Source organism: Schistocerca serialis, chromosome 2 (genome assembly GCF_023864345.2).
Source record: "Schistocerca serialis cubense isolate TAMUIC-IGC-003099 chromosome 2, iqSchSeri2.2, whole genome shotgun sequence".
Taxonomy (NCBI): domain Eukaryota; kingdom Metazoa; phylum Arthropoda; class Insecta; order Orthoptera; family Acrididae; genus Schistocerca; species Schistocerca serialis.
The window spans coordinates 489,925,864-489,948,760 of NC_064639.1; the positions used below are offsets into that span (position 1 = coordinate 489,925,864).

The following is a 22,897-nucleotide window of genomic DNA, read 5'->3' on the forward strand; positions in this document are numbered from 1 at the left end:
ACGAAGAAAAACTTGGGTTATTTCTAAATAATCGAATACATGACCTGTGTCAACAAATTAACACGTAAAAGAGCTTACGTTCCAAGTCGATTTATGGACGTCACTGCATCTAAAAGTTGTGACGACTCTAATCTATGACACATCGCTAAATGACAATACGTACAACCATTTTCTCGTAGATTTTCTGAATGGAACATCAGGGCCAGTGAGTTCTGGGATATTAGCTTGTGTTTTCCTTAGGTCGGGGAATGTAGCAAGGCGTGGCATCTGCAAGTGTTCGGGAGTGGGTTGACAACAACGGTTTTCCGAGAGGTTCTCAACAGAAGTTCTCATAGCCAGCAGTGGCGCGAGTAAGCAGTTTTGATTGTCTCTGAAGCCAGAGTGCTACAAAAGCGCTTTTCAAAGCTGTGCTACCCATAAGAGGTCCTGAGAGATTTGAACAAAGCTAATAGGTGTTCCAAAAGACGGAAGCAGGAAAGCAGGGCCACCGCTATGTTCCCGCTAACATCGTGGGAAGTGAGCTGCATCTATGCGCACAGGTACCTTTCCGCCAATCCCAAGGCGTGGACCGTTATTCTGCCGCCTTCAGTTTGTTAACAGAGAATGCAAAAATTCTGGATGAGAAAATTCTGCAGGCTGCCATAACAGAAAATATATTGTTTTCTTTTAATACTGAAAGTCAGTCAGGTCATTTTTAATTACATGAATTTAATTAAATTTTTGTTTCATTGATAATGAAATCTCAGCTGCATTAATACATAGCAGTGTGAATAATCATCGACTTAACAGTTGTACGATTGTGATGGATTCTGTCTGATCTTAGAATCGGTTGATTGGTCTTTTGTGTGTTGCGTTTGCGAGTGTGGCAGGCACCTTGCACTAACGACTCCTGAAGGCTGGTCGACTCACGTCTCTACCTGCCACAGTAGAGATAAAATCTTATAGTACTATTACGTAGACGTAGAATAAAAGTATATACAAAAATAATCAGCAACACTTGATAATGTCGCATATGCCGAAACAGGCTTGCCGTGAACTTACGCAGTCAACAAGAAATAAACAATTTGCAGCTAATTTTGTAAAAAATAAAGAAATGTCAAAAGTATAAAGAATAAACAGCAGTAGCAAAGAACTTTGAACGTGAGCAACATTCTTTACGAAACATCACGAATGGCTTGAATATGTTGCATTTACAACAAAAGGTTTGGTTGCTAGCAAATTTATAAGAAATAAAAATAGTTTGCGCTTTGAGAGATGAACGAGTCAATGTTGAAGGGAAAGACGGAAGCTTTCAGTGGGCTTCTCTGGGCCGACTTTGCTAGTGGTCTCCTGAAAAGCAGCCACAAACCTAATTTCCTTAGTAGTAATTATATTTTAATGTTTCCGTGCGTAATTTGAAGTGCAGTTGTAAGCACGCAGTAGTCCTGAGGATTCGATTGTTTGCCAACTGTTGCAAATGTTGTAAGATAGATCAGTCAATGTCATGTTCTGTCAAACCACAATAGATACAAATGTTGTAACATATGTGTAAGATGGTTGAAGGGAGACATGAAGCCGTGCATAAGTTCTTGTATGGGCAGCAGTATCTCTGGTGGTACTGATATGCGTGGAACAGCGAAGTATAATCTTTGGTAGGTGATTGAGAGTTGACTTCCGTTTGTACGAGAGCTCTGGGGAAGTGTTATTTGCCACTGGGAATTATGAACGTTATATCATGATATGTACACTGGTGTCCAAAATTAAACAACATACTACTATTGCCCCGTCCTGTGTCTAGTTTACGGTATGGTTATGCAAACTATCAACAGATGTCATTACGATCGTTTTCTGCACGGAAGAGGCATTCCGATCAACGGACAACCACGCCAACAATGACATCAGGGCACCCATCGAGGGGGTTAGTGTTTTCAGGGTAATCTCACATCCACAATCGCTGTGTATAGTCACAGACGGTACAGTATGGCACAGAGAAGATACCTACAGACTCTGTGCTGTGGAGGGCCATAGGGAGAATGGAAGCAGAAGCGTCGAAAATTGATGTGGCCCGATGGCTTAATGTGAATCGTTCTGTTGTGTCTCGGATGAGGCGACGGTTTATAGAGACTGAAACCGTAACTCCCTAGGCCAGGACAAGGCTGACCACGTGTGATATCAGAAAGACTGGACCGTTATTTGGCTGTAATGGAGCGACGGTAGGGCCTTAGTACTGCACTGGAACTGACATCTGGCCTAGCAGCATCCCTTAGACGTGTTGTATCGAGGAAAATGGTGTACAGAAGGGTTCGGTAGTGTAGCCTTTATTATTGGAGACCTGCTGTATGCTTACCTCTGGCGTGTCTTCACAGAAGGGAACGTCTAGAGTGGAGCCGTCAACATGTTACCTGGACGTTCGAACACTGGGCCAATGTTCTTTTCAGAGATGAGTCCCGATTTGATCTGGAGAGTGATTGTCGATGGATTCGCATCTGGAGGGCACGTGAAACACGGTTTCGGGAAAGAGACCGATGTCGACGAGGATCCCTAATAGTGCGGGCAGTGATGATGTTCACCACTCGAACACCTCTTCATGAAACTGTACGGGTGAACGAGGAAGACTGAACTGCCGTCAGGTACCCTGAGGATATGTTGGAATCTCATGCGCGGTTGTTGCGAGGTGCAGTATTGATGGACGATAATGCTCAACCTCATAGAATAAGTGTGGTTGATGGTTTTTTGGAAACGGAAGATATTGCACGCATGGCGTGGCCTTCTCGTTCTCCCGATTTGAATCCCATACAACATGTCTGGGATGCACTAGGGAGACGGGCTGCATCACGTCAGCATCCACCAACCACTCTCCATCACTTGTGAGCAGCTCTGCAGGAAGAATGGGCATTATTGCCTCAACATGAGATTGACGATATCATTCATAGGATGTCCAATCACTGTCAGGCCTGTATTAGTGCCATAGGTAGTCGCACCCCATACTGAGCACGTTAACCAGTTGTCAGACTGCGTGTGCAAATCCGTTAAGTTGGGAAAAAAACGAAGAACGTTTTTGTCTACCATTATGCATATTGCAGTTGATTATATTCTGTATTCTTTACTATCACATATTTATACTGTTTTGTGGCAAAATAAACGCTACCTTGCGATTTTTTCCGTTTTTTGCTTTAATTTTGGACGCCATTGTATGAAGTCGGTGGTCGTCAAACTGAGGACTGAATCAAGTTTTCATGCGGACTGCGGTGCTCGACCGTACTTTGTAGCGACACGCATCTAGCGACTAGCAGCCGAACCCAAAAACTGAAGTTAAGAGCTTTTTAAGAGTGTAGTTGTCCGGCTTAGTAAAAAACAAAAATACGTAAATATTTTAAGGTTGTTCAATTTTCATTGACGCTGCTGAATTCGGCCGCGAGGTAAGTAAAGTTGACCGTTTACCTCAGTGCCAGAAGGGAAGGTAGCACGACCAGGCCAACAAGAATGTTCGATACGATTCCTCGGCTTTGGCCAGCGACGGCATACTAATGGCTGCTGTCACTATACCTACACCTTTTAGTTCATATATTAACAGTTTTGTTATTAGTTGGCGAAGCCAACGAATGTGAAGAGAAATACAGGAGAAAAAAAAACTCGTGGCGGTGACAGATTGATCTGCAGCTTAGCCTGAGGTGTAGGGTAGGTTAGTTAGAAGGTGACAGTCTGGTCACATTGGCGAGGTCAACGAATGTGAAACTAAAATAAATTGTTTGTGGTGACAGACTGATCTCTAGCTTGGGTCGTTTGAAAAGGAATTGCCAATAACATCACTTTGTAGTCGCCGTTTTATTTACGTCGTCCTCGCATATTTCCTGTGTCACTGGTCAAAACCGACGACTTGTATCGAACATTCCTCTTTATCCGTGCGATCACTGCAGCGGTTGAGGGTGCGAGAGGGAGAACTTTTTATTGTTTGTCTCCCAGTACTGACATCTCACCTCACGGGCGTGCGTGACTCGTACTGATCAGCTACTACGATATAAATATTTGACACCGCAGTAACACTGATAAGTGGATGCATATTACACAGATGATCACCTTCAAACGTGGAGCTTATATGTAGAAAGTAACATTAAATTAACTAAGGCAGTGGTATTAAAATGGAATGAGTAGAACAGTATTATATAAAACTTCTGTGATGGTGTCTCATACTCAGTAGTGAATTTAAATACAAGCGCAAATACTATTACTAACCAAAGCCACTTACACACTTAGTAAAACCAACATCATTTCACCACGCAACTATAGTGTAACAGCTGTTAGATTGCTGAGGTTGGCAGCAACCTGAAACAGACAACATTCAGCAGTAGTGTTCAGTATGATGCTACAGAGCGAGGTGGCGCAGTAGTTAGCACGCTGGACTCGGGAGGGTGACAGTTGAAACCCGCATCAGGTCATCGTGATTTAAGTTTTCCGTGGTTTCCCTAAATCACTTTGGGCAAAAGCCTGGATGGTTCCTTTGAAAGGGCACGGCCGACTTCCTTCTCCATCCTTCCCTAATCCGATGTGATCGATGATTCACCGTTTGATCCCCTCCCCCAAATCAACCAATCAACGAGATTTAGGTTTTCCGTGACTTCCCCAAATCGCTCCAGGCAAATGCTGGGCTGGTTCCTTTCAAAGGGCACGACCGATTTCCTTTCCCATCCTTCCCTATTCCGAGCTTGTGCCCCGTCTCTAACCACCTCGTTGTCGACGGGATGTGAAACACTAATCTCCTCATCTTCCTCCTTTTCTGTATGGTGCTGACTTTTAACAGTCAGTGCTAGGGAGCCGTTGGTCAACTTATCGTACCCTTACTGTAGCTAGCTTATTGGGGGCTCATAACATACTAATTTATGTGGGTTACCAATGAATGTAAAGATCGGCACATCGGGTATGTGGCCGGAGGTGCTACACCACAATACCAGTATTGGCTCTGGAGCAAAAGGGCATTCAAAAGGGCATTCAAAAAGAAACAAGCTGGAGACTGTAAAATGAAAATTTCTGAAGAACCATTGCCTACGGAGGAAGAAGTGGCTCCTTCAACAGCGCTGAGGCCCAAACTCGCCGCTAGAGGGACATGGGTGCTCACCCATGTGAGTTCAGAGCGAGCACGTGCACCCATCAACCGTCCACTGCATGCAGTAGCGCTGGAAACCGAGAAATGGAGGCTTCGGAAAAAGAGAAAAGGGGTCTAGTACGTTTCCTTACAGTGAAAGGAGAGCGGGGAATGGAAATTCATTGAAGAATGGCCCAAGTGTATAGAGAGCGCTGTAGTGTATTCTAATAGAGAATACTTTGAAACACGAGTCCTGAAGGCTTGCCTCCCTCTCATTTTTATTATTGTTAGGCGGTTGATGAGACAGGACGACAGTGATTGCGTACTGAGTGCCTCGGAATCTACACTGCTGGCCGTTAAAATTGCTACACCACGAAGATGGCGTGCCACCGACGCGAAATTTAACCGACAGGAAGAAGATGCTGTCACATGCAAATATTATTATTTATTTTATGGCCTTCATTGGACCACTGTAGTCAAAAATACAAAGTTCTAAACAAGTTGTTACACATGGATACAATTTGGTTCGACAATAACTTAATATATTTAGGTAATATAATTATTAGAGGCTATTCTTATATAAAAGGTGTTTTGCTCTTCTGTCTGCCCAATATTTCTTCATTCTTTCAGATATTTTCTTTCTTTCTTCATCTGAGACAACTCTTCCTGTACTCATTTTATTGATTTTCATTTGTAGTCTGGTTTGCGGGTCTTGCAGTATTCTGGTTTTCTCTGTCTTGTTTTTTAGGTCATCTACTGTAATTTGAAGTTCTTTTATATCTTCCTTAATTTCTGTGATCCATTTAATGTCGCTCTTGCTATTCCACAACTTTTGTATTATTTTTTTACTAACTCTGTTTTCTGGAGTTTTCATCAGATGTCCAAAGAATGAGATCCGTTTCTTCCTGATTGTGCTCATGACTGGTTCTATTTTCTTATATACTGTCTCATTTGATGCTATTCTGCAATGTCCATTTATTTTATACTGTTTATTTATACATGTCCTAATTATTCTTCTTTCTATTTTTAGTATTCTGTCAATTTCTGCTGTATTAGTTGTTTTGAAGATAGTTTCAGCTGCATATGTTATTTCTGGTTGTGTAACTGTTTTATAGTGTTTTAATTTTGCATCTATAGATAGGTTTTTTTTGTTGTATGTAGTTTTGGTAATGTAATTTGCATAGTTCAGTTTTTTTATTCTATTTTGCCATGATGGCTTCTCATTTAGATTGTATGTTATTATTTTGCCTAAATATTTAAATTTATCAACAATTTTGATTTCCTGTTCTCCTATTGTAATTTTGTTTGCAAGTGGTGGATCAGTTAGCATAATCTACGTTTTTTCAAATGATATTCTAAGGCCTACTTTCTCTGCTATTTCTTGTGGTGATTTCACTTGTTGCGGCTTCTTGAACGGTGTTGGCTAGGAGAGCAAGATCATCAGCGAATCCCAAGCAGTTTAAGCTAATATCATCTTTTGCACTTCCAATTCTTATCCTCTTTGGATTGTCCTTGTACCATTCTCTCATTATGTATTCCAGTGCACAGTTGAAAAGTAATGGTGATAGGCAGTCACCTTGTCTTAAGCCTGTTTTTATGAGGGATGGTTCCGAAATTTCTCCTTTAAACTTCACTTTTGATTTGGTGTTGGTTAGAGTGAGTTGTATTATTTTAATTAGTTTTGGATGGAGTCCTAGATTTCTTAAAATTTTTAATACTGAAGGTCTGTGGAGACAGTCATATGCCTTCTTAGAATCTACAAATGTTATTGCCAGAGGTTTGTTCCGTTTCTTGTAGTATGCCATAATCAATTTTAAACTAATTATCTGCTCTGCACAGCTTCTCCATGGTCTGAAACCTCCCTGATATTCCCCTAACTCCTGTTCTAATTGCTCCTTGATTCTTTCATATAGGATCTTGGATAGAATTTTATATGTGCAATCTAGGAGAGAGATGCCTCTGTAGTTGTCTGGGTTGCCCTTATCTCCCTTTTTGTGTAGTGGGTGGATGATAGCTGTGGTCCAATGTTCGGGAAATTGTTCTGTTACCCAAATTTTTGTTAGAGCCATGTGTAAGGAGGTCTTGACTGTGTCACTTGCATATTTCCACATTTCAACAAAAACCTGATCTTCTCCACATGCCTTATAATTTTTTTGTTCTTTAAGAATTTCTTCTACTTCTTGGAAAGTTGGAGGGTCTAGTTTGTTAGGTTTGGTTTTTATTGGGGTATTTATGTTGATTTGTAAGGGTTCTTTGGGTTCCTCGCAATTCAGAAGTTTGTAAAATGCTTTTGCCATGATTTCTGCATTTTCCTTGTTACTGTGTGTCATTCTTCCATCTTCATCTTTCAGTATTAGTGTAGGGGCCTCATATTGTTGTAGTTGTTTCCCAAAGATTTTGTAGTAGTTCCTGGAGTTGGTTTATGATAATTACCTTCTATAGGCTTTATAATATCTTTATGAAATCCTCTCTTGATTCTTCTAATATTTTGAGTGAATTTTTTTCTTTCATTTTTTAGGTTGATGTCATTTTCTTCAGTTTTATGTGTTTGAAACTTTAACCATGCTTGGTGTCTATCTTCATGGAATTTGTCACATTCTGATGTCCACCATGCATGTTTCCTTCGTGGATTCAAGGGAGCTAGATTCTCTGCTTCTTTTTTAAGATTAGGCACTAGTTGTTCTAGATCATCTGTTAATTTGATGGTTTGTGTTATTTGTTGGTACTTATTATTTTTATTTAGCTGATGTGGGTCAAACCTCCTTTTTATTTTATTAGTTTTTCCGGTCCTCTTCTTTAAGGGTGTGAATTTGATTTTAATTTTAACCATATAATGGTCTGAGCCTGTGTCTACTCCTCTCAGTACTTTAACATTGTGGATCTCCTTATGAAAATTTTTGTCCATACAGACATGGTCTAGCTGCCACTCGCCCTTCCTCTAGTCTGGATGTTTCCATGTTTTAAGTTTACTTGGCTTCCTCTTAAAGTATGTTGATTTAGATATAAGGTTGTGTTCTCTGCAGAGTTCTACAAGTCTTTGACCGTTTTTGTTTGTAAGTGTATGTGGACTCAATTTTCCAATTATATCTTTATATTTCCTTTCTTTTCCCAACTGAGCATTGAAATCTCCCAATAAGATTTTTACATTCTTTTTATTTACTCTGTTCACAGTTTGTTCTAGAAGGTCCCAAAATTTATCTACCTCTTCCTTTGTTTTTGTTAGACAATTTTTTTCATTTGTTAGGGCATGAGCATTTATTATTGTATAGGTTTTATTCATTGTTTTAAAGCTTAGAGTCGCAGTTCTGGGTGATACTGCTTGGAAATCCATTACTGAATCTATTATTTTTATGTTTACTAAAAACCCTGTTCCAAACTGCGGACATTGTTTCATTGCCCTCGGTCCTGGTTTCCCATTATAAATTCTGTATCCTTGTGATTCGAATGGGTCCTCTGTGGTGTTTCTCATTTCTTGGATCCCTGTTATTAAAATTTTTTGTTTATTTAGTTCATCTGTGAGCTCCTTGAGTTTTCCGGTCTCAAGTAGTGAGTTTATGCTGTGTGTTGCTATATAATTTATTTGCTCATGTTTAACCTTCTTTTGTGTTTTAGTGTGCATTTGGATGGTTGCAAACGCTCAGATTCGTTGCTGTCTTCTAGTTGACTACCCACCGAATCCGATGTAGCCTTTTCCTGCCTTTTTGAGCAGGACGGTGGAATTTTTTTCCTAAAAGACCTTTCCATTTTTGACTGTCGAAGGTTGTCAACCTTAGTTGGAGCAAGGGTGTGTTTGGTCCGCGAGAGCTATTTTATTTCACTCAAGTCCGCCAGTAAACCGGTGAGGACTTCCATATCCGCCACCTGGGACGCGCCACGTAGGAGTATGCAAATATTTAGCTTTTCAGAGCATTCACACAAGGGTGGCGCCGGTGGCGACACCTACAACGTGCTGACATGAGGAAAGTTTCCAACCGATATCTCATACACAAACAGCACTTGACCGGCGTTGCCTGGTGAAACGTTGTTATGATGCCTCGTGTAAGGAGGAGAAATGCGTACCATCACGTTTACGACTTTAATAAAGGTCGGGTTTTAGCCTATCGCGATTTCGGTTTATCGTATCGCGACATTGCTGCCCGCGTTGGTCGAGATTCAATGACTGTTAGCAGAATATGGAATCGGTGGGTTCAGGAGGGTAATACGGAACGCCGTGCTGGATCCCAACGGCCTCGTATCACTATCAGTCGAGATGACAGACATCTTATCCGCATGGCTGTAACGGATCGTGCAGCCACGTCTCGATCCCTGAGTCAACAGATGGGGACGTATGCAAGACTACCATCTACATGAACAGTTCGACGACGTTTGCAGCAGCATCGACTATCAGCTCTGAGACCACGGCTGCGGTTACACCTGACGCTGCATCACTGACAGGAGCGCCTGCGATGGTGTACTCAACGACGAATCTGGGTGCACGAATGGCAAAACGTCATTTTTTCGGGTGAATCCAGGTTCTGTTTACAGCATCATGATGGTCGCATCCGTGTTTGGCGACATTGCGGTGAACGCACATTGGAAGCGTGTATTTGTCATCGCCATACTGGCTTATCACTCGGCGTGATGGTATGGGGTGCCATTGGTTACACGTCTCGGTCACCTCTTGTTCGCACTGACGGCACTTTGAACAGTGGACGTTACATTTCAGATGTGTTACGACCCGTGGCTCTACCCTTCATTTGACCCCTGCGAAATCCTACATTTCAGCAGGATAATGCACGACGGCATGTTGCAGGTCCTGTACGGGCCTTTCTGGATACATAAAATGTTCGACTGCTGCCCTGGCCAGCACATGCTTGAGATCTCTCACCAATTGAAAACGTCTGGTCAATGGTGGCCGAGCAACTGGCTCGTCACAATACGCCAGTCACTACTCTTGATGAACTGTGGTATCGTGTTGAAGCTGCATGGATATCTGTACATGTACACGCCATCCAAGCTCTGTTTGACTCAATGCCCAGGCGTATCAAGGACGTTATTACGGCCAGAGGTGGTTGTTCTGGGTACTGATTTCTCAGAATCTATGCACCCAAATTGCGTGAAAATGTAATCACATGTCAGTTCTAGTATAATATATTTGTCCAATGAATACCCGTTTATCGTATGCATTTCTTGTTGGTGTAGCAATTTTAATGGTCAGTAGTGTAGTTCCACTGAGTAATTAGAGGTGACGGATAGTGCTTTCTGCTGACTAAGAGTTTGTGTTCTGTCTGTGCCGCAATTACGTGAAAAGAATTGCAGACTCCTCGCAGGGCTGCCTTAATGAGCCGAATTCGGGGAACGAGGAAGCGGATAGATGCAGGTACAATAGCGTAGAGTATGTAGGGCCTCATGGCTGCTCTCACGTTACGGGAGTTTCTGCAAGGGCTGTGGGAGATGCCACAGGAAGTCACCAAACGCCCAGCAGTGACCTGCTGCTAACAGTACTTTTTTCAAGAAAGAATAGGCAGTCTGGGTTGAAAAATACTTTTTTATTTATTTAATTTGTGACGCGTTTCACTTTCACAGGAGCATGATCAGACATCGGGTAAAAACACTCGAGGACCACTGGCAACAGCATAGAACATCCCGCAGTCACCAAAAATGGCACGTCGTCCAATAAAATACACAGGACACATCCACCTGTGTTCGCGCGTACTCGCTCATGTTTACAACATAGGCTAGGTTATAAACCGTCCTTATGGCACGCGTTAACGGCGCCTTTTTTCATAATCTGGAGGTAGCTCCGGTCCTGATCGCCGAGGAACTTTCTTTTAAGAGAAGCATATCCGCTAACGTAGTAAAACGTTCTTCTCTGAATCTGAAATAGCCCCACATTCTTTGACGTCCGACAGACCGGCGTCAGTGCAGTCGATGTATTTTTGGAAAGCTGTTATCAGGCCAAGAGATTTCCCGTGCCTGTTAAAAAATAACCGCCGTGATTGGAAATCAGACAATGATGTCAGAGGTTGCACCAGTGGTGTCAGTGCACTCTGACGGCAAGTCTTTGCATTAGGGGAGTGTCTTTTGCCTGTCTGGCAATGGCAATGAGATAATACAGGGAGGGAGGAGGTTGGTTGGTTGGTTGGTTGGGGGAAGAGACCAAACAGCGAGGTTATCGGTCTCATAGGATTAGGGAAGGAAGTCGGCCATGCCCTTTCAAAGGAACCATCCCGGAATTTGCCTGGAGCGATTTAGGGAAATCACGGAAAACCTAAATCAGGATGGCCGGACGCGGGATTGAACCGTCGTCCTTCCGAATACGAGTCCAGTGTGCTAACCACTGCGCCACCTCGCTCGGTTTTTGCCTGTCTCCTGGAGGGAAACCGTGAGCCTATTTTTGATTATACAGTCGGTGTGGAGGAATCTTGCCACGTCAAAGTGGTAGGATGAGTTTCAGAGCATCGATGATTGTTCCGGAACACCGAGGAGAAGAGTGTATTCGGAGATGGCGTCGTGTATGCATCACAGAGTTGGGTCTGCGGGTGAAAACACGACGTTCGATCCTGTGTAGGAGTGTCCTGGATGCAGATTTGCAGATCTTTCGCAGCGCTGAGCACGGAATTCGCCTACGACGGGCAGTTGTCTACCGTCGGCATCTTTACAGCTGCGGGACTTACGTAACTTTTTGTGTTGCATTATATCCTCAGTGGCGTGTTCTTTCAGTTTCTGGCAGCAGTTAATAAGTTAATGCATGCGGTATAGCTTTTCAGTTTCAAGGTTAATAATCACTCTCATGTCAGATTGAGTCAATGACGTAGCGTTACCATTGTTATACAAGGAAGGAGGCATTGCATTGAGAATACCACGCTTTCATGTAACTTTTGTCACCGAGCATTACTAGTGAGATAACTGTGATCTACATGTGTTCTTTATTGTTTACTTTGAACATCGTGTGTCATAAACAATTCTGTTTTAATAAATTAGAGACTTCAATGAAAAGCTTTTCTTATTTCAATAGCGAATATGCGCTGTTCATTTACTAGTTTTGATTTCTTTTTGTGGGACATTAGATGTTGGTTGTCGTTCTATCACAGGCTGCCAAAGGTGGTTCTGTGTCGACACAGTCACTACGGGGCCGAAATGATTCTCACGAGGGGAGTCGACGATGTTCATGCGTTTTTAGTAGTCCGTAAGGACAACATAATACGCAAGTAGTAAGGCGTACTACTTGGGCAATTTCGGAAAAAATTACAAGAAAAGTTTTACGCGTCCAATATATACCGGTGAGCTGCGATTCCAAATACATGATGGCAGCAGTCAAGTGATTAGCGTTCAAGGTCTGTAATAGGCGAATTGCTAGATCGAGTCCCACCCACTTTTTGCTTCTTTTTTAAACTACAGGGTGATTCAAAAAGAATACCACAACTTTAAAAATGTGTATTTAATGAAAGAAACGTAATATAACCTTCTGTTATACATCATTACAAAGAGTATTTAAAAAGGTTTTTTTCACTCAAAAACAAGTTCAGAGATGTTCAATATGGCCCCCTCCAGACACTCGAGCAATATCAACCCGATACTCCAACTCGTTCCACACTCTCTGTAGCATATCAGGCGTAACAGTTTGGATAGCTGCTGTTATTTCTCGTCTCAAATCATCAATGGTGGCTGGGAGAGGTGGCCGAAACACCATATCCTTAACATACCCCCATAAGAAAAAATCGCAGGGGGTAAGATCAGGGCTTCTTGGAGGCCAGTGATGAAGTGCTCTGTCACGGGCTGCCTGGCGGCCGATCCATCGCCTCGGATAGTTGACGTTCAGGTAGTTACGGACAGATAAGTGCCAATGTGGTTGATTGTGGAATTTGCAGCTCTCTGCTAGCTCTGCGAGTCGATTTTCCTGGGCTGCGAACAAATGCTTGCTGGATGCGTGCTACATTTTCATCACTCGTTCTCGGCCGTCCAGAACTTTTCCCTTTGCACAAACACCCATTCTCTGTAAACTGTTTATACCAACGTTTAATACACCACCTATCAGGAGGTTTAACACCATACTTCGTTCGAAATGCAAGCTGAACAACCGTCGTCGATTCACATCTGCCGTACTCAATAACACAAAAAGCTTTCTGTTGAGCGGTCGCCATCTTAGCATCAACTGACGCTGACGCCTAGTCAACAGCGCCTCAAGCGAACAAATGTACAACTAAACGAAACTTTATAGCTCCCTTAATTCGCCGACAGATAGTGCTTAGCTCTGCCTTTTGTCGTTGCCGAGTTTTAAATTCCTAAAGTTGTGGTATTCTTTTTGAATCACCCTGTGTATATTTTTCAACACTGTCATACTATTTCATATATATGATATTCCAAAGGCAATATGATGAAAGAAGCTGTTTGTATGCATGTATTTTTAAACTATACTGCGTGATTGTGATTTTCAAAAAAATCCTGGCACGTACACAATTCTTTCTTTCTATATTAGTAAGGTCTCACTGCTACTCAAGTTAGCTGCCAAACGAAGCCTGCCTCTGCGTCTGCAGGTCGAAACGTTCAGATGCAAAGCAGTTCTGCATACCTTAACCGATTGCAGGCATGAAGTATTTCGTAAATCACGAATGGCATATATCAGAAAACTTCATGCGTTTGGCCGTTTAACTGTCGATTGTTAAAAATATACTATTTGTTGCAAAAATTAAAATTAGCAAGAAAGCACATAACATTAGAAGTCCAATAAAAGATCACGTAAACACACGTGTTTTTCCTGATATTATCTTTCAAATGTCACATATATGAAATAACATGACCAGTGTTGAAAAACATATAGTAGAATGAGGGGCAATCGATCCAGAGAGGCACCGATTATGGCGGTTGAACGCTAACTGCTTGGCCGCCTCCACCTCGAGCTGAGTCGCAACTTGTCAGTACATATTCGACACGTAAAACTTCTCTTGCGATTTTCTCCAAATTGCCTAAGTAACTGGTACATGGGGGAAGTAAGAACGAGTTTGAATTTTGCACCATTTTGTCATATGACGATGGTAGCCGTGGTTTTCCATGTTTGTTATCTGCAATACTTCCTATCAGTAGCCTGATAGCTTTTGTGTGGTCAGCATTGTTGTTTGATCTTTATTTTCGTCGTGGAGCAGGTAACAACTGGGCAACGCAAAGTTATTATAAAAACAGTGAAAGTCCCACCACAACCGTTCGTGAATTGCTTGTGACACTCGGGCGTAATGCTGCTTCAACCGAATAATCAGTTCGGAAGTTGATCCGGAAGGTTTAGAAAACAGATTCTGGTTCAAGCGTTAAGTAAACAGGACGACCGCGTTCTGTTCGAACACAAGAAAACATTGCTGTCGTGCGTGACAACGTAGCCATAAGGCCCAGAAAATCGGTTCGCCGACGAGCTCAACAATTGAATTTATCACCAAGTTCACTGCATGAAATGCTTTTAGACGATCTGAAAATGCACGCGTAGAAGAATGAGCTTACACAAGAGTTGAAGGCTGCAGATCATGAAAAGAGACACCGATTTGCTCAAAGGATCTTGGCTCGACAAGCGGAGAACGAGAACTTCACAAAAGAATAATTTTCCCAGATGCGACGCACGTCCACCTCTGGATGGTTCAAATGGCTCTGAGCACTATGGGACTTAACATCTTAGGTCATCAGTCCCCTAGAACTTAGAACTAATAACCTAACTAACCTAAGGACATCACACACATCCATGCACGAGGCAGGATTCGAACCTGCGACCGTAGCAGTCGCGCGGTTCCTGACTGAAGCGCCTAGAACCGCTCGGCCACCACCTCTGGATACCCCAGTAAGCAGAACTGCAGAATGTGAGGTAACGAAAATCCGCGAGTGACTGTGGAAGATGAGACGGATCCACAACGCACGACTGTATGGTGTGGGTTCTGGGCAGGAAGACTGATCTTTGAAAATGATGAGGGGGGGGGGGGGGTACCGTCACAGTGAACGGCGACCGTTACCGAAATATGATTTCTGATTGATTTTTCCCTCTTATTAATGAAACTGAAGATTTTTGGTTTCAACAAGACGGTTCGACATGTCACACATCCCGTGAAACGATTGCACTTCCGCATGAAAAGTTACCTCAAAAAATTATCCCTTTGCGTGGCAACCAGGAATGTCCTTGCCAGATCGCGCGACCTTACGCCTTGTGACTTTTTTTTTGTGGAGATTTGTGAAATCAAAAGTGTACGTGAACAAACCACAAACAGTACACCAACTGAAGATTCAAATGGCTCTGAGCACTATGAGACTTAACATCTGAGGTCATCAGTCCCCTAAAACCTAGAACTAATAACCTAACTAACCTAAGGACATCACACACATCCATGCTCGAGACAGGATTCGAACCTGCGACAGTAGCGGTCGCGCGGTTCCAGCCTGAAGCGCCTAGAACCCCTCGGCCACAGCGGCTGGCACCAGCTGAAGGATGAAATTAAAAGGAATATTAACGACATCCCACTAGATATTTGTGAACGCGTCATCGATAACTTCAATGAACGCTTTGCTTGTATGCCATGCGGCATTTGTTGATGGATACAGTTTTTCATAAATAAATGGGAGAAATTGCTAAATGTGTTTGTAAAAAACAAAAAAGTATTAATTTTCAATAAATTTTGTATGTACTATTGCACTTCTATATTCGTCCCTGCTTCCCGGACACCCCCTGGTACACCTTACCACTTGTACATTATATTGTCCCAGAGATTCCGTCCGAACAGGCCTGGGAATTTGCAACGGGAGGGGCATGTCGTCAGCAAGCTGCTCTCCCGACCGTCAGCAGTTTCCGTGACCAGAGTTGTTACTTCTCAGTCAAGTAGCTCCTCAATTGTACTAAAATGTAAACTTTCACGGCCGGAAATATCATGTCCATTATAATTATCCGGGCTGTTATGCCGTGGTCGGTTGATGAATTCTGAGGTGATTCCCAACGTTTCGTCTCCGACTGCGGGAGACATCTTCAAGGGGGTCCGTAGCTTGATGGAAGGACCAGTAGCGAGCCAGTGTGTGTGTTGGACCTTCCATCAAGCTACGGACCCCCTTGAAGATGTCTCCCGCAGTCGGAGACGAAACGTTGGGAATCACCTCAGAATTCATCAACCGACCACGGCATAACAGCCCGGATAATTATAATGGACATGAGCTCCTCAATTGGCCCCAGAAGGGCTGATTGCATCCCGATCGCCAACAGCGCTCGGCGAACCCGGACGGTCACCCATCGAAGTGCTAGCCAAGCCGAAGAGCGCCAAACTTCAGTGATCTTATGGGAACTGCTGTTACCACTACAGCAAGGCCGTTGGCATGTTGTTCTAATGGGCTACTGAAATGATCGTATGGCATTGTTGGCCGGGAGGCCAACATGCGGGGAAGTTCAGCCGCCGTATTGCAAGTCCTTTTTAGTTGACGCCACTTCGGCGACTTGCGAGTCAATGATGATGAAATGATAATGAAGTCACACAACACCCAGTCATCACGAGGTAGAGAAAATCCCTGACCCCGCCGGGAATCGAACCCGTGACCCCGTGCGCGGGAAGCGAGAACGCTACCGCAAGACCACGAGCTGCGGACAATGGGTTACTAAAACGTATGAAGTAAGTTCGTGATCGGAATGTAGTGGCCTCCCATTTGTCAATGCCAAATCGACTGGCATTTTGTAACTTCAGGCTTGCTTTCTTCCTTTATCTTTTTTTTTAAAAAAAGGAAAAGAAACCTGATTTGTGCAAAGTTAACCCGAAAACTGGATAATCCACACCCTGATAGTCAACAAAAAAAATGGTTCAAATGGCTCTGAGCACTATGGGAGTTAACTTCTGAGGCCATCAGTCCCCTAACTAACCTAAGGAGATCGCACACCAATGTCCGAAGCAGGATTCGAACCTGCGACCGTAGCGGTCGCGAGGTTCCGGACTGAAGCGCCTAGAACCGCTCGGCCACTCCGGCCGGCGATAATCAACAAAGCTGGCTGTAGTGATGCTGGCGCTGGCGCGGTACTCACGCTGACGCGCGCCTGCAGGGCGGCCAGGTCGACGGCGGTGCGCAGCCCGACGACGGCGGTGAGCAGCGCCTGGTTGCGGCGCGTGTCCATGAGCGCGCGCACCGTCACCGGCGACACCACCTCCAGGTCCGGCCAGCGCCAGCGCGCCACGCGCAGGTACACGTGCCGCCACGCCACCGTCGCTGCCGGCACCGCAGTGACGAGTCGTACAGGGTGTTCAACAAATCAGTGGCGAGCAGTCGGGGGAAGCAGCTGAAGCACTGCTTCGGTAACAATAACTACTCGTATAATAACATTTACGTAATTACACTCAAGCGCCAAAGAAACTGGTATTCGCATACAGAGATATGTAAACACGCAGAATACGGTGCTCCGTTCGGCAACGCTTATACCGGGTGATCAAAAAGTCAGTATAAATTTGAAAACTTAATAAAACACGGAATAATGTAGATAGAGAGGTAAAAATTGACACACATGCTTGGAATGACATGAGGTTTTATTAGAACAAAAAAAAGTTCGCAAAATGTCCGACAGATGGCGATGGACAGCAAAACGTCAATGACTGCTACCGTGACGGGTGAGAGGTACGCCGATATGTTACAGAATAGCATCATCCCCAGCCTGGCTGATAAACACCTGCTGGAACGTACGATGTTTATGCGTGAAAGATCACTTGCGCGCATCGTTTGGTGATGATCGTGTGCTCAGACGCCACTTTCGTCATGCTTGGCCTCCCAGGTCCCCAGACCTCAGTCTGTGCGATTATTGGCTTTGGGGTTACCTGAAGTCGCAAGTGTATCGTGATCGACCGACATCCCTAGGGATGCTGAAAGACAACGTCCGACGCCAATGCCCCACCATAACTCCGGACATGCTTTACAGTGCTGTTCACAACATTATTCCTCGACTACAGCTATTGTTGAGGAATGACGGTGGACATATTGAGCATTTCCTGTAAAGAACATCATCTTTGCTTTGTCTTACTTTGTTAAGCTAATTATTGTTATTCTGATCAGACGAAGCGCCATCTGTCGGACATTTTCTTAACTTTTGTATTTTTTTGGTTCTAATAAAACCCCATGTCATTCCAAGCGTGTGTGTCAATTTGTACCTCTCTATCTACATTATTCCGTGATTTATTCAGTTTTCAAATTTATACTGACGTTTTGATCACCCGGTATAAGACAACAAGTGTCTGGCCCTGTTGTTGATGGGTTAGTGCTGATACAATAGCAGGTTATTAAGATTTAAGTGAGTTTGAAGGTGGTGTTATAGTCAGCGCACAAGCAATGGAACACGGCACCTCCGAGGTAGCGATGAAGTGGGAATTTTTCGGTACGACCATTTCACGAGCGTACCGTGAATATCAGGAATCCGGTAAAATATCAAATCTCCGACATCGTTGTGGCCGGAAAAAGGTCCTGCAACAACAGGGCCAACGACGACTGACAGAAGTGCAACCCTTCTGTAAATTGCTGCAGATTTCAATGCTGTGTCAGGGTGCGAACCATTCAACGAAACATCGTCGGTCTGGGCTTTCGGAGCCCAAGGCCCACTCGTGTACCCTTGATGACTGCTTGACACAAAACTTTACGCCTCGCCTGGGCCCATCAACACCGACATTGGACTGCTGATGGCTGGAAACATATTGCCTGGTCGTATGACTCTCGTTTCAAATTGTATCGAGCGGATCGGACGTGTACGAGTATGGATACAACTTCATGAATCCATGGACCCTGCATGTCAGCAGGGGACTGTTCAAGCTGGTGGAAGCTCTGCAATGGTGTGGGGCGTGTGCAATTGGACTGATATGGGATCCCTGATGCGTCTAGATACCACTCTGACAGGTGACACATACGTAAGCATCCTGTCTGATCACCTGCATCCATTCAAGTCCATTGTGCATTCCGACGGACTTGGGCAATTGCAACAGGGCAATGCGACACTCCACATGTCCAGAATTTCTAGAGAGTGGCTCCAGGTACACTGTTCTGAGCTTAAACACTTCCGCTGGCCACCAAACTCCCCAGACATTGAGCATACCTGGGATGCCTCGCAAAATGCTGTTCAGGAGAGGTCTCCACCCCCTCGTACTCTTACGGCTTTACAGACAGTCCAGCAGGATTCATGGCGTCATTTCCTTCCAGCACTGCTTCAGACGTCGAGTCCATGCCACGCCGTGTTGCGGCAATTCTACGTGCTCGCGGCGGCCCTACACGATATTAAGCAGGAGTTTCTTTGGCTCTTCAGTGTATAACCACATATTTATTCAACAATATCTAGATAAAACCTTTACATTTTTTCGGGACACATAGAACTGATACGACCAATACTGGCAGAGCACTAGGAGCGAGCCGTAGCAATGTCCGCATAGCTCAGCTGGGATGTGGGGGAGTTGCGCACGCAGCTGTGTTTGTCATTTGCAGTATGTCCGTTTTTCTGTCACAACTGAAGCTCTAGCTTCGGGCAGCGAGAGATCTGCGCGCATCTCTGTTGCTCACAGGCCGTGTGCGTGGTTTTCGGCCATAAGCTTCAGACGAGCATATAATACGGAGTAACGGAATGTGTCAATTAACAGTGCGGTGTTGTAATGCTCAGTTTGCACCAGGGTGCCAGGTAGTATCTAGTAATATAATGTGGAACTATGTCTAAATGTACAGGGTGAGTCAGAAAGGACTTAACTACTTTGGAATGATCGCTTGCCTGGTGTCGACGGATAAACACGATATTGGAGTGCCTTATTCCGAGTACAATGCGAAGTTCCTTTAGACATCCATGTACGTTCAAAGGAACGGGCATTGCGGCGACTACACCCCTTATGAAGTAAATTAAATAAATTCGTAATTGCGAATATGAACAACCATCGCCTGTAGAATGGAATGACGGCAGGAAAGCTTTGTGCTGGACCGGTCTGGCCGTGAGTTGTGCACGGACAGCCAAATTGTACGACGACCGGTCGCGATAAATCCGGCTTCGTGTTCCGGTCCAGAATAAATTTTGACTATGATCATTCCATTTTACAGCTGATGGTTGTCCACATTCGCAATTGCCAATACATTTAATGTATTTCAAGAACTTTGCACCGTATTCGGAATGACACAGGCACTGCAACATTGTACAACCATTTCTAGTCAATGATCGGTCCAGTTGGACCATAGGAGCCTGTCCATTCCACTTAAACACATTCCACACCATTATGGAGCCACCATTAGCTTGCGCAGTGCCTTTTTGGTGTCTAAGCTCATTGGAGCCTGTGCCACACTCGAACCCTACCATCACGTCTTACCAGCTGAAACCGGCGCTCATTTGACGAGGCCACTATTTTCCAGTCGTCATGGGTTCAACCGGTATAGTCACGAGTCCATGCCGTTAGCAAAGGCCCTCGCGACGGTCGTCTGCTGCCATAGCCCACTAACCAACATTTCACCGCACTGTCCAGATGAACATGTTCGTCGTACGTCCCACAATCATTTGTACGGTTATTTCACGCACTGTTGCCTGTCTGTTGGCACTGTCAGCCCCCACGGAAACGCCGCTGTTCTCGGTCGTTAAGTAAAGGCCATCGGCCACTGCATTCCACGATGTGAGAGGTAACGCCTGAAATTTGGTATTCTCGGCACACTCTTGACACAGCGTATGTCTGAATACTGAATTTCCTAAATATTTCCGAAAAGGAGTGCCCCATGTATCTAGCTCCACCTACGATTCCGCATTCAAAGTCTGCTAATTCCCAACGTGCGGCCATAATCACGTCGGATACAGTTTCACATGAATCACCTGAGTCCAAATGACAGCTCCACCAACGCACTGCCCTTTTATACTACGGCCATCTGTAAGTGTGTGTACTGCTATCCAATGACTTTTGTCCCCTCAGTGTATCATGCCAGCACTTCCCTAGATTGTGAGTACCTGTGCAGCCATCTTTCATAACTCTCTTTACGCTTCTATCATTTTCGTCACACATGCAAGGCCATCACATGATATACCTTACCAGAGCTTGACAAGTAGTAGTAGTAGTAGCAGTAGTAGTACATAAAATAATTACGGTGCTTACCGACATAGGCGGCGAGCAGGTAAGGCGCCAAGACGAAGAGTGAGATGACTGCAAAGACGCGGTAAATGAAGACCCTCATCTTCTCTAGCTGTCTATGGGCTGCCCATAATATTTCATCTTCCTGCAGACAAGTCCAATGTTATCAACTTCTTCAGGAGAAACAGGCTACTACATGTGTCACACAAATATCAAACATTTGTTAATCAAATGGTTCAGATGGCTCTGAGCACTATGGGTGCTGTGGTCATCAGTCCCCTAGAACTTAGAACTACTTAAACCTAACTAACCTAAGGACATCACATACACCCATGCCCGAGGCAGGATTCGAACCTGCGACCGTAGCAACAGCGAGGCTCCGGACTGGAGCGCCTAGAACCGCACGGCCACCACGGCCGGCAAACATTTGTTAATCAGTACTGTCGTTAACCATCGATTCTTCCTCAGTCGGAGCGAGTCTGGTTTACTTAATGAAACGTTAAAAACGGATGGAGAATCTCACATGCGAGACCTGCTCCACTAGCTTCTCCATTCTCCACGGATAGTCCGTGAGAACAGACGTTCTCGTCATCCCAACGTCGTGTTTCATCGGTGGGGCGAATTACGCAGTACTGTTGCACGATACAGCCTTCGCATTTATCACGCAGAGCGATGCTGCTATACTCTGTTCATCATAAGAATATACCTGATGTAAACATTACGCCATATATTCTTCCACATTTTCTCGAATCTCAATGGATTTTGCTTCACGTGGAGCGGAAGCCAAGCTGTGATCAGTACAGTCAAGTACGATCATAAGGATACGTTTTATGCTGTGTTACACGCTCATAGACTGGGCGATAATGCGAGACAACAGCTTTAAACTTGGAAAGCACTGGCCAGCCAGTGGCCCAAATAACCTGCAATGATGTGAACAGTTGCAGTTAGACGTAAAAAGAGACGAGCAAAGAAACAACATAGCTTCGACTGTCATTTAATTTTGAAAGAGAATGAAATAACATTCAGCAAAACTCCAGCACTACCGCGCGCTTTTTAGATGACCAGACGGAAAGCATAAAATGCTCTCGTTCTCACCTGACATAGTTTCTAATTACAAACAAGAGCGATGAAAATTCTTCACTTAAAAAACAGGGTAATTTTTCAGAGCGAGCAATGTGTGATGCAAAAGCATACTGCAGGGATTTCATCGTATTGTTGAATGCTGAAGCCACTGAAGGTACTAATTATAGTCAGTCGTCTGGTAATCTCGTAGCTCCTTCCTTATCCGAATCCGAGAAATACATTTCGACTCTCGGACTGTCATCTGCAACGTTGATAACGAGTCGATCAACAACCGAATCCACGAAGCCAACTAGGCGCTGCATTTTCTCCTCTTGTTTTGTGACGTGCCGTTCTACGAGGGTGGTTTGAAAAGTCCTCGGAACGGAATAGAAAAAAAGTACTTACATCACTGGAACTATTTTCACCTTTCAGTGTAGTCTCCTTGTAGATTAATGCACTTGGTACAGCGATGTTGCAGTGACTTGATCCCATCTTGAAAATGAATTTTCTCCAGGCCTGCAAAATAGTTGTCATCTCCGGCTATCAGTTCTTTGCTTGAAGTGAATCTTCGTCCACCAAGAAAAATTTTCAGTTTTGTGAAGAGATGGAAGTCTGACGGAACCATATCAGGTGAATAAGGCGGGTGTGGCAACAATTCATACCTTAGTTCGTGTAATTCTGCCATTGCGGTGGCACTTGTGTGCGGGCGCACATTGTCCTCACAGAAGATGACTTCCTTCCT

At 44.2% G+C, this 22,897-nt stretch overlaps 1 protein-coding gene across 1 annotated transcript in view; it reads right to left on the reverse strand.

The window, feature by feature from the left end:
• Window positions 1-22,897, reverse strand: part of LOC126457418 (uncharacterized) — a 151,217-nt gene that overhangs the window by 87,731 nt on the left and 40,589 nt on the right. The window contains exons 2-3 of the mRNA XM_050093687.1: window positions 21,118-21,238; window positions 17,064-17,245 (exon numbers count right to left, since the gene is read on the reverse strand). Coding sequence (XP_049949644.1) covers window positions 17,064-17,245; window positions 21,118-21,238 — 303 coding nt within the window. The remainder of the gene's footprint in view (window positions 1-17,063; window positions 17,246-21,117; window positions 21,239-22,897) is intronic.